This window comes from Globicephala melas, chromosome 10 (genome assembly GCF_963455315.2).
Source record: "Globicephala melas chromosome 10, mGloMel1.2, whole genome shotgun sequence".
Classification (NCBI taxonomy): Eukaryota; Metazoa; Chordata; class Mammalia; order Artiodactyla; family Delphinidae; genus Globicephala; species Globicephala melas.
Genome location: NC_083323.1, coordinates 16981911 through 16994259, shown reverse-complemented (window position 1 = coordinate 16994259; position 12349 = coordinate 16981911). Strand labels below are relative to the sequence as shown.

At 36.4% G+C, this 12349-nt stretch overlaps 1 protein-coding gene across 2 annotated transcripts in view; it reads right to left on the bottom strand.

Annotated features, from left to right (window-relative positions):
* Positions 1-12349, bottom strand: part of SLC41A2 (solute carrier family 41 member 2) — a 132282-nt gene that overhangs the window by 104000 nt on the left and 15933 nt on the right. For both annotated transcript variants that reach the window (XM_030856194.2, XM_060306268.1), the window contains exon 2: positions 5161-5885. In XM_030856194.2, coding sequence (XP_030712054.2) covers positions 5161-5715 — 555 coding nt within the window. In that variant the 5' untranslated portion in view covers positions 5716-5885. The remainder of the gene's footprint in view (positions 1-5160; positions 5886-12349) is intronic.

Sequence of the window (12349 nt, the reverse complement as noted above, 5' to 3'; positions counted from 1 at the left end):
TTTTTTGGTCTATATTCAGGAGAAGTATTGGTCTGTAGGTTTTTTGGTTTGTTTTTTGCATTGTCTTTGGTTTCGTATCTGGGTAATACCAGCTTCTTAAAATGAATTGATAAGTGTTCCCTCCTCTTCTATTTTCCAGAAAACCTTGTGTAGAATTAGTGTTGACTCTGCTTTAAACATGTTGTAGAATTTTCAGGTAAAACTATCTGTGTCTGAAGATTTCTTTTTTGGGAGTTTTTAAAATTATGAACTCAATTTCCTTAATAAGTATAGAGCTATTCAAGTTATCCACTTCATTTCGGGTGGATTGTGGTAATTGTGTTTTTTGAGGAAGTGGCCCACTTTAAGTTGTAAAATTTACGTGTGCAGAGTTGTTTGTAGTACTTCTTTACTATCCTTTTGATGTCTACAGGATCTGTAGTGATATCTCCTATTTCGTTCTGATATTGGTAATTTATGTCTTCTTTTTTTTTCATTGTCAGTCTTGCTACAAATTGTCAGATTTATTGATCTTTTCAAAGAACCAGATGTTCGTTTCACTGACTTTTTTCTACTGTTTTCCTGCCTTCAATTTCATTGATTTTTGCTTTTATATTTATTATTTCCTTTCTTCTGCTTGCTTTTGGTATATTTTGCTCATTTTTTCTAAGTTTTACTGAGGTATAATTGACAAATAGAATTGTAATATATTTTAAGGGTACAGTATGATGACTTGATATACATATACATTATGAAAGGAATTCCACCAACAAGTTAATTAACATATCTATCACCTCACAGAGTTACTTTTTTTTTTTTTTGGTGAGAATTTTTTTTTTTTTTTTGGTGAGAATACTTAAGATCTACTCTCTTAGCAAATATCGAGTATACAATACAGTATTATCAACTACAGTCACCATGCTGTACATTAGATTCTCGGAGCATACTTACCTTGTAACTGAAAGTTTGTACCCTTTCACCAACTTCTCCCCATTTCCCTCACCCCCTCAGGCCCTGGCAACCACCATTCTACTCTCTGTTTTTATGAGTTTGACTTTTTTTTTTTAAGATTCCACATGTAAGTGATACAATGCAATATTTGTCTTTCTCTATCTGGCTTATTTCACTTAGCAGAATGCCCTCCAGGCTCCCCACTGGGCCTTTGCTGATGTGGATGTGGGTGAGGCCACGGTTTTTTCTGTAGTGTTTGGCTAGAGTAGAACAGTTTTTGTCTAAAACTGTTTTGTCTTGCTAGGGTGTCCCTTTCCTAGTCCTTCAGCTACAAAGAGCAGGCTTTTGTTGGTTTTGTTTTGTTTTGTCTGCCCTTGTTGGCATTTCTTGGTTGCCGGCTTCTTTAGCTCTGAGTCTGGGATATATGAAGCAAAATAAATAGAACTAACCCAACTAAAAATGTAAAAGACCTGTGTTCAGAAACTGTAAAACATCAATGAGGGGAATTAAAGATGACCTAAATAAATGGAGGCTATTATTCCACATACCTGTGTTGGAAGACTAAACAGTATAGAGTCAATTCTCCCCCTTATTATATCTGAATCACAATCGCTACTACTTTTTTTGAAAACTGACAAGGTTTTATACTAAAACATACATAGAGATGCAAAGAGAAAAGAATAACCAAAGCACTCTTCAGGAAGAATAAAGAGAGAACATTCTCTAAGATATCAAGATTTATAAACTAGAGTAATGATGATGGTGTGGCATTCACGACAAGAGACATAAATACACCAAAGGAATAGAATTGAGAGCCCAGAAGTTGACTACACATAAATGGGAAAATATTTATAACAAATATTTTGGTTATATAACAGTGCAGAGATAATTGGAAATCCATGTGGAAAGGAAAAAATATAACCTCTACCTCACACTCTGTACAAAAACCGACTCCCGGTAGGGAATAATCTAAATGTAAAAGGCAAAACAAAGCTTCAAGGAGCTATTATAAGAGAATATCTTAATTCAAAGCGTATGGAAAGATTTCTTAAACAGGAGACGAAAAGCACAGACCATAGAAAAGTAGGGAAAAGGGGACTGTATAAAAATTAAGAACTTCTGGTCATCCAAACACACAACTGAGAGAGTAAAAAAGCAAGCCACAGAGGGGAAAAAATTTTGTAATACATATAACTAAAAGGCTTACATCCAGAATATGCAAATAACTCCTATAAATCAATAAGACAAAGATAAACGATCAAATAGAAAATGGGCAAAGAAACTTCACCAATGATATCCAAATGGTCAGTAAACATCATTAGTCATCAGGAAAATCCCAATTAAAACCTCAATGAGATGCCACCCCACATATGCCAGAATTTCTGAAATTAAAAAGACTTTTGATACCTTGTATAAATAATAATATAGAGCACTGGACCTCTCATATACTGCTATATTAGTCTGTAAATTGGTACAACCACTGTGGAAAACCATTTGACAAATGCTACATTTAAATATCTGCATATTCTAAGACCTAGAGATTCCATTTCTACATATATACCCAAGAGAAATGCATGCACACGTACAGCAAGAGCCTGGAAACACCATTAGGCCCAATGTCCAACAACAGTAGAATGGATTAAAAAAATAGTAGAATGGATTTAAAAAAATAGTAGAATGGATAAATTGTGATGTATTTATACACTGGATTACAACACAGCAATAAAAATAAATGAACAACAGTTTCCTAAAACTTACGTAATGTTGATCAAAAACACCCAAACATAAAAGAATATATACTCTATACTTCCACTGGATAAATTCTGAAAAGAATTAAGTAAAACCAAGCAGTGGTGCTTAATAATACATGCTTATAAAGACAAAAAAGTTCTCATAAAAATCAGATTATTGATTATCTTTGGTGATGAAGGAAAAAAAGGAAGCTATTGGAAGGGAGCATTAATGAAGTATAGGTAAGAGTCTACTTCTTGACCCAGGTGATGGTTATATGGTTGTTTGTGTCATGAAAATTCACTGAGCTGTATGTTTTTGTTTTCACTGAGCTGTTTGTTTTCACCCTGTATGTTTTCAATTTCACAATTTAAAAGTTTTTAAAACCTCATTCAAATGAAATATTTCAAAACATTTACATTATGTCTTTATGATTTTTAACACTGAAGTTTAACACTATAAAGTCCTTAGGGCTAGCAGTATTAAAGTTCATAAAATCATAAAAGGAACTTTTCCCAATTACATATGTGCTCTTCTCTCAAATAGCATCAAGAAATAGGTGAACATGCACCAGAGGAAGGTAATGAACTACGTAAATATTCTGCTTAACAATCTATACTCTAACATATTTTTCCTATAGATGTTATCATCCTATAGCTAAATGACGAGTGTTTCTTCAGAATAACTGGTATATGAAGAAAAAAAAAGTCAACCCAAAACAGCATATTCATTTTAGCAGCTATGATACTATGGTAATAATTTGAAACAATTATATTTCAAGTAGACAGATAGGTTTGGTCTCCCTAGAGTATTACAGTCTATTCAAAAATTCATTATATTTAACACAGTATATCTTTTCATATCTTTTCTCCATCTGATGGTGGAAAAATTATGTTTCTATTTATGTACATTTTCCATTTAGATAAAAATGTTATCTGTTTAAAAGTGTCTTAGAGTCACAGATAACCTGAGGTTTCTTTTAGGGAGCAAACAATGAAAGACAAAGGCACATGAGCATAATGTTTCTAACCCTTTCCCAGAGCCAAGCTTTCTCTGACTGATGAATGAAAACTGATAGTAACAGAATGCCACCTTTTAACAATTTACTGCTTTAGAAAGGTAATTATATAATAGGTAATTTTGTAATTTTATATAATACTACATTAAGAACTCCTACAAGTCAATAAGTAATATACCCATTTTTTAAATGGATAAAAGATACAAAAAAGTATATAAGAAATAGTCACAGAAAAGGTAAGAATGGCCAATAAACACATGAAAAGATGCTAAGACATTAATAATAATTAAAGAATGTTAATTAAAATATGATAACATTTTCCTATCAATTGGCAAAAATGAAAAAGATCAAGATTATCCAATGTTGATAAGGGTACGGATAGATAAAAGTACTTATATACTGATGTCAGGACTACAAATTGGTACAAACTTTTTGAAAGGCAATTTGACAATACCTATAAAAATTTTAAACACATACAGCTGCCCTAATACCCAGCAATCCCATTTTTAAAATCTATCCTATGAAAAAATTAGTATGAGTGTGTAAAGATAAATTTATAAGGATATTTGTTATAGCACCAGCATGGAAGAATGAATAAGTAAATTTTGGTGTATATATACAATGGAAATATCAAGCACTCTTTTTTTTTTTTTTTTTTGCGGTACGCGGGCCTCTCACTGTTGTGGCCTCTCCCGCTGCGAGGCACAGGCTCCAGACACGCAGGCTCAGCGGCCATGGCTCACGGGCTCAGCCGCTCCGCGGCATGTGGGATCTTCCCGGACCGGGGCATGAACCCGTGTCCCCTGCATCGGCAGGCGGACTCTCAACCACTGCGCCACCAGGGAAGCCCTCAAGCACTCTTTTTAAAATGCTGAATATCTTTGTTACTAATTTGGAAAGATGTCCAAGATACATTAATAAGCAATGCAAATAAGCTGCAGAAAAATATATATAGCATTTCATTTTTATTTTTGAAAAAAGACTGCACATACGCATGTATATAAGCATAGAAAAAAGTCTGCAAGTATATACAGCAAACTCTTAACAATGGTAACCTCTGGAGGGGAAGAGAGTTTTGGTTTGGAGATGAGGAATAGGAAAGACTTATCTTTTATTTAATCCTCTGCATTGTCCGAATTCATTTTAATGAGCATATATTAATTTTTATTTTTAAAATAAGGATGTATTTAAATATAACATTTATTGAGTTATTCATTTAGCTGATTTACCCAATTGGGGATTACTTTACTATTTAATATTTTATGAAAAGTTACTCTATGGTCAGAATGAGACAATTCTCTTAGAACTTCTAAAGGAAAACAAACAAAAAAACAGAAATATTAGATTCTTCACCAAAGTCAGCATCAGTTCAGTTTAACTAAGGGATAAATTAAATCTAAATATAATGTTTGAGATTAGTAACCAACACAAAGCACTTTGAACAACAAAGACAGTGAAGTTAAACAAAGATGAAAACCCACCTGGACTATATCCAAAACCATGCCAGCTGAGACTGTTCCAAAGCCAGCTAACAAAAATGGCACAAGTATCTGCAGTGCCATGACACCACTGGACTCCTTCGGTAATTTCTGGTTTGCTTCCACAATGACATCTTCATCACCATCTCTAGATACATCTTCATCTTGTAACATGGCCGTAGTTTCCGAAGCCTCCCTTCCATCACAATAATTGTAGTTGGCGTAGTCATCATACTTCTGGCTACAGCTTGATGGCGTGTGCCCATTGTTGCCATGAAAAGATGGCTCTGAGAAACTGTGATATTCCATGTGTTGTTCAGATCTATTACTAAAAGTTTGTGCTGCAGTTGATAACCCATCTTGCCAAATGCTATTTCCTTTTTTGTGCCTGTCTTCCTGGTTTTTCTGGTAAATTACCGGAACCATACTCAACAGTAAGTTTAAAAACTTATCAGATTGAATTGTATTTAAACTTAAAGTCCAGTCTACAAAACCTCCTCCACTACTTGGACCACCACTTGTTCTGTTAGTAATAGATCTTCCTTTACTATTAGTCATATTGTCATCGCAAAAGACCCTGTACGCCTTAGATCTCAAGCTTCATGAACCATAGCAGATGAATCAGAACCACATGAATGCTGGTTTAAATTAAGATGTTGACTTCATTGTGTAGAAAACAACGTTTCCACTAACCGAAGATGTTTAGAAGTTCCACAGAGGGATTGGATCTGGAAAAACAAAATAAAATAGTTTTTAAAAGTCAGATTAACTATCTTGATACTTCATAATTAAAGGTATAAAATAACACACGTTCTTAAACCAACCCTAATGTACTGACATTATACCCTTTGGGCTTAACACATAACTGCTTTGTACACAGAAATGTAGTATGCAGCTTCTTTGTGTGTTCTATCTCGGTTAAAAATGTTTATCTTCGTATACTTTATGTAATTAATACCCATGTAAAGTCTTCAAATGTCTCCGAAATTCTACAATAGACAAAGTTATTAAATAAAGTAATGGCTTCCATTACTTATACTGAGGTCTCAGAATCAAATTGCTACAACCCTTTACATATGCAGGCACAACAAAGGTAAAGTATATGACATTATATTTTAAACATATTAAATAATAATCTGTGTTACTTTATTTACAACTTAATATAATATACATTTTGCTATTAAAATATGAAGAAACGATGATAATGTTTGCCATGAAATTATTTGATAAATATCCTAAATAGTGTACATGGCATTTACTTCACATGTAAAATTAGGCTGATGTCATATTTGTAGTTTCTGACATACAAAAAATTCATTATAGTTGATTTAGGAATATAATCCCTCTGTTACCTAAGAAATAACCAAAATGAAAAGGGATTACAAATATTCACTTAATCCTATTTTGCAAGCCAACCAAAAGAAAGCTTGCAATGCACTTATCACTTAATGCCCTTCTCAAAGTCAGCTCTGGCCCTTAATCCCAGAGTATGCTCCTGATTGGCTGGTTATGGACAAGATTCTCTCTAAAGATCCTGAACTAAAGACACAGACACATTGTGTAAGCTGGTTTGAGAGTGACAGGCACTGAAGTTGTGAGGTCGTACATCACCTGCCCAGGTAGAGAGTCTGACTCTTGGGACAGCTGCCACCACAGGTACGTACGTTTTCAAAGTTATTAGGGTGGGTCTAAGGCCTCAGGTGTTTCTCAGGAATGCCCAGCCCCGTCTTACATTTATAAGAGCATCCAAGATCAACAAATTGGCTCTGATTTGATAAGGGATAGATGGCCCACTGCCTAACTGGACTGCCCACCCACCAAGCTAGGCTAAGAATTGCTGCTACAATACTGCTGCTTTTAATGAAAACCATTCTATTCTTCAATATTTGTTTTCAATTTCTTAGAATATCGATCTCCTCTCCTTGGATAGGAAGATCAATAACAAGGAATGGCAAAGGGAAAAAGAAAAGGGACTATGCTGGGGACAAGTGGATGCTAGGATCTGGTTCATCTATTTCATCATTCACTCACTTTCCTTTCTTCCCTCTTGTGATTATGGAGGGGTCTGGGAATTCCTGCTGGGGAATAGTCTTAAAATATAGATTCTAGGACTCTGGACCTACTGACTCAGAATATATTTGAGGTATATAAACCTTTTTGTTTTTTTAAGCTCCCCAAGTGATTACAGTACAGACATCCTGTGGACCTGCAGAGAATCCGATGAGATTAAGTACTAGTTGCCATCTTTGCCACTTGCAGGCTGATCAGTATGCAGACAAAGGCAGTGTTTAAAGAAAATCAAAGGAATGGAAGCAATGTCCGGAGTGAAGCAAAGAAGAACCCAAGCAGTCCACAAAGAGGAAGAGAGCCAGAACAGCTGCCTGAGAACTTTCCATGTAAGAAGGGCTCAGCTGTATGTCTGGAACTTATGAGATTTCCAGCAGCCTTACATGAGTCAGATTGAGTGGGTTTCTGTTCCTTCAACCAATTCACCTGTTTTTAAGTAGTGAGCATTTCACTGCCCCAAAGAGATCTCTAATCAAACAAAAAAACAGAGCAAATCTCAAAGAGATAAAGCTTTCAGACAAGTCTGAAGGGCCAGTGATGGATATAGGCAATTTCTTCTTCCCCTTGAAGCAGAATTATAAGGGTAATCAAAATGGAAATGCAGAGAAATGTAGATAAACAATAAAGAGAGATGACAGTGTGTATATCACCATTCAGTCACCATTCAGCTCAAAAAGCATGCTCAGGAAAATTGACCAGCTAACACTAAATAGGAAAATGGAGTGAGGAGAAGGTTAAAAAAAGAGAAATTTCCCAAAACAAGTCATCTCTCTTAGAGTATTTGCAGGACATGGTTAAGCACATAGTCCGCACTGAGTTGGCCAGCAGGATCCAGATGCAAAGACACATCCAGCTCTTATTTTTGCCCCTAGTATTCTTTCTTTAGAAGGTTAGATGGAGAGGTGGATATTCTGTACACAGGGCCACTGTGTGCAGAGACCAGATAGAGCCTTTGGGTAAATTTAAAACAGTACCTCCCGGAAAAAGGAAGCCACAGGAATGGAGTCTCCGGCTGGATTTCAGCCCCCCTCCATGCCCTCAGCCAAGCACCTTCAGGCACTGCAGGATCTGCACAACCTTAAACAACAAGACTGGGCAGTTGGGTGAAATGGTAAACTACGCTTAAAGAGCATAAAACAAACAAACAAAACACCACATTTTTATTGTTGTTTTCCTCAGCATCTTTCCCCAGTTTTTCAGCTTATGGTATTTCCATCTCCCACGTAAAACCACACTTGCCCTGTTCCATGAGGTTCTGGTAGGCCTAGCATCACAGTCCCCTCCCCTCCAGACCACATAATGACAAGTGCCTGGAGCAGGCCTGAGTCCTACCAGAATTTCACGTATTTGTTGGCTTATTATTTCCTGAATGGCTACTAGATCCTGGGGCTGCCCCATTAACAAAAGAGGCACTATTCTTGCTTCAAGGATTCTTCCTTGTAGTGGGGAGGAACAACAATCAGGCGAGCAAATAAATGAGATAATTTGTGGTAAAGGCAGTGAAGGAAACAGTTGATAGAGCAAAGAGTGAATGACTTGCAGGGCTACTTCAGAGGGGAAGGCCTCTGGAAGGGTGTTTTCTCACTTCCTTTTGGAAGGAAATAATTCTGAAGCTGTCACTCTGTCTTCCTCCTCAAAAAGCTCCCTCTACCACCACTACCACCACCACCACCACTAACACTTGGAGGAAAGCTCATGTGTGTTAGAAAAGGATCCACAGAAACAGAGAATCAGAGCTAGGAGATGATGAGAGGGTTCTGACATCATGATGAGAATGTCTATCTCATTTATTTAAAGCCCGTTCCATCTCTGTTCTTCCCAATTATATGGGCCAAGAAATCTCCACTGCTTAAGCTAGTCTGAGTGGTGTTTCTGTCCTAACATCTGTTTTTTAAATAATGCAATTTGGAAGTACTAGGAATTACCTTGCTACCAGTGCATGCCACGGACCACATACCACCGTCTTGCACTGAGGAAAATGCGTTTATTTTTATTTATCCTTCATTTTATCCAGTTTATGAGTGATCAGTTATTCTAATGCTTGCATATTGACAAGGTCTATTATCTCCCTTAAAGACTCCTTAAATTTTCTTCCTTTAAAGAAATCACTTAGAAACTCATTGAATAATAGTTACAATCAAAATACTTTGTGGTTGATTTAAAATAGGTAATGTACACATATGCCACTAAATAAAAAGTTGGTTGGGTTGCTCTATATTGTTATTCATCCATGAATGAGTAAAAGCAACTAAAAATTTTAAAAAATAAGTGAATAGAACTGGGCAAAGTTTCCCCTGGTTTTAGGTGCTTTAAGTTAAAGAATACCAGTGGAGATATTTATGGGTTACTCTTTAGCTACCTAATAGGTAATTTTAATCTAGTACCAACATAGCCGAAAATAAACAGTGTCTTTAAAAGTTCAGGTTAGCTTAGGTTTAAATTCTCAATTCTCTTTGTAAGTTATAAAGCAAGCAATCTCTAGGAAAAAGGAATCCACTACTCTATTTGCTAATGGCCAATGTTTGCACAAAACAGGTTTCCAAAAAAAAAACAAAAAGCATCTGCAGCAGGTAAAACAGGTACAGTGATTAACATTGTGGCTTGATTTTTTTTTTCCAAATTACTACATGAAAAAGAAGTATTATCTATAGTGCTCATGTAAGGTCAATAAAAATATCAGGCATGATTCAAAAACCCTAGATTGAGTGGCTATATCAGATGCTGTTATGTAGCAATTTTGTTCCAAAGACTCTTTAGGTGTTATGTGGAGCCAACACAGGGGCAAGTCTATTCGAGTGCCTTAAACCCTTGTTACTCAAAGTATGGTCCACGGTGCAGCAGCACTGGTATCACCTGGGTGGTTATGAGAAATGCAGGATTCTCAGCTCCCATGCATAACCCAACCTACTGAATCACAACTTGTGCTTTTAATAGCATCTCCAAGTGATTTATGTACACATGGAAGTTTGAGAAGCACTTCCCTGAACATTCAAAAAAGAATCTGATTTACACCCATTAGACTAAAAATTAGATGTTGTCAGACTTTCAAATGTGAACAAAGACATGAGAACTGGTAACACATACAACACCACTAGTGCAAGTGTAAACTGTACAACCACGTTGGAAAACAATTTGGTATTATCTACTAAAACTGAAGAGGCGGGCTTCCCTGGTGGCGCAGTGGTTGAGAGTCTGCCTGCCAATGCAGGGGACATGGGGTTTGTGCCCCGGTCCAGGAAGATCCCACATGCCGCGGAGCGGTTGGGCCCGTGAGCCATGGCCGCTGGGCCTGCACGTCCGGAGCCTGTGCTCCGCAACGGGAGAGGCCACAACAGTGAGAGGCCCGCATACCGAAGAAAAAAAAAAAACACACTGAAGTGGCATATGCCCCACATTCCAGCAATTCCACACCTAAGTACATACTCTGAAGCAACTCTAGCTTTGTACACCAGGAGATACATAAAAGAATATCCTTAGCAATATTTTCACACTAGCAAAAGAACTGGAATTAACTCAAGAAAAAAGATAAATGGCGGGACAGTCACACAATGGAATATATGAAGAAGGGGATGATAAGCAAGCACAAATTTCAAGAGAATGGTTACATTTGGGGAAGTAGTACAAAAGCACACAGGGAACTCCAAAAGTAGTGGTTATATTTTTTAAGCTTGATGGTATATACGTGTTTATTATTGTTTTTTAAACATTTTCATTATATCACATGAGTGCTTCAGTCACATGAGTGATATTGTGACAGATTTTCTTACTCCCATTTATTGCTCCCCTCCTATAAGATGATTGTTTTCTCCACCTGTTGCCATGTTACCTGCAGGGACTATGGGAGGATTATACTGCCTCACATCCCCTGACATCAGGTTTGGGCATCTGACTCATGATGGCAGCAACATCTACAAACAGAAATAGTTCAGCTATGGCTTCTTTTCCATCTGACATGGGAATGACATGTCCTAGGTAAGTGCTGCTTCTTCAGACTGGGTCCTGGGACAAAGATAACACACAGAGCTGCAGCAACCTACAAGCAACATGCAACACGAGAAAGAAAGCTTTGCTGATGAAAGCCACTGAGAGCGCGGGTTTACCACCACAGCATGATCTAACAAAAGCTAACCAAAAAAGTAAATATTTTAAAGAAGAATCTGAACCACAGATTCCCATCTAGTTTAGTTTAAGAGAATCTCTCTGATATATGAGCACATAAGGATTCCGTCTATGGTTAAAGAGTTTGAAAACAGTGTTTTCCAAACATTCAGATCTCATTAACCAAATTTCCCCCCAAATTTTACCAATTTAAAAATGATCTTTCCTTTAAAAATAAAAATGCAGAAAGGACAAAATCTTGGACTAAAAGCCTTTCCATTGAGCACATATAGATTTATCAAGAACTCACTTCATGCTCCCTGTGAAAGCTTTGTCATGGGCCAGCATTAATCTATAGAGTTGTGTCAGGGAACCACTGACTTAAAGGAAAACAAACTAATACAAAACAATCCTGATGAATTCAACTGTAGTTACGAAAACAAAAAAACATTAACGCTAAAATTGCTTCTTTTTAGAAGAAAAAGAATTGTATTGTATGTGTGTTGATTTACTAAATCAGTATCTTGGAGAAAATCTGCCTATCGTGCTGGAAGAGGCATTCTGTTCCATTGCAAAGGTTAAATAATACACTTGAAAAATTCATCAGAGCTGTGAGTTAGCAGGCCTAAGTCACGCCTCATTACTAAGAGAGGCAATAAATGGAAGTTTAACACTTTGTTATCTTCCCATAACAACAACAAAAAGATTATCGCACTTAGTCTAAAATCTCAAAACTTGTTGGGGGGTGGGTATTTTACATTTGTATAAGCACACATAAAACCACAGCACTATCTCACACACACACACACACACACACACACACACAATAACCTAGAAGTCAAGCCAGCTTATGGTTACTGTGTATTCTTAGTTTCACCACTCTGCAAGTGTGCATTCTGCTTTTTTAAAATTAATATTTTATTAATTTTAAAATAATAAATAATAATTTTAAATTAATTTTAAAAATTATTAATAACAAAATAAATATTTAGTTTATTTTTGGCTGCATTGGGTCTTCTTTGCTGCG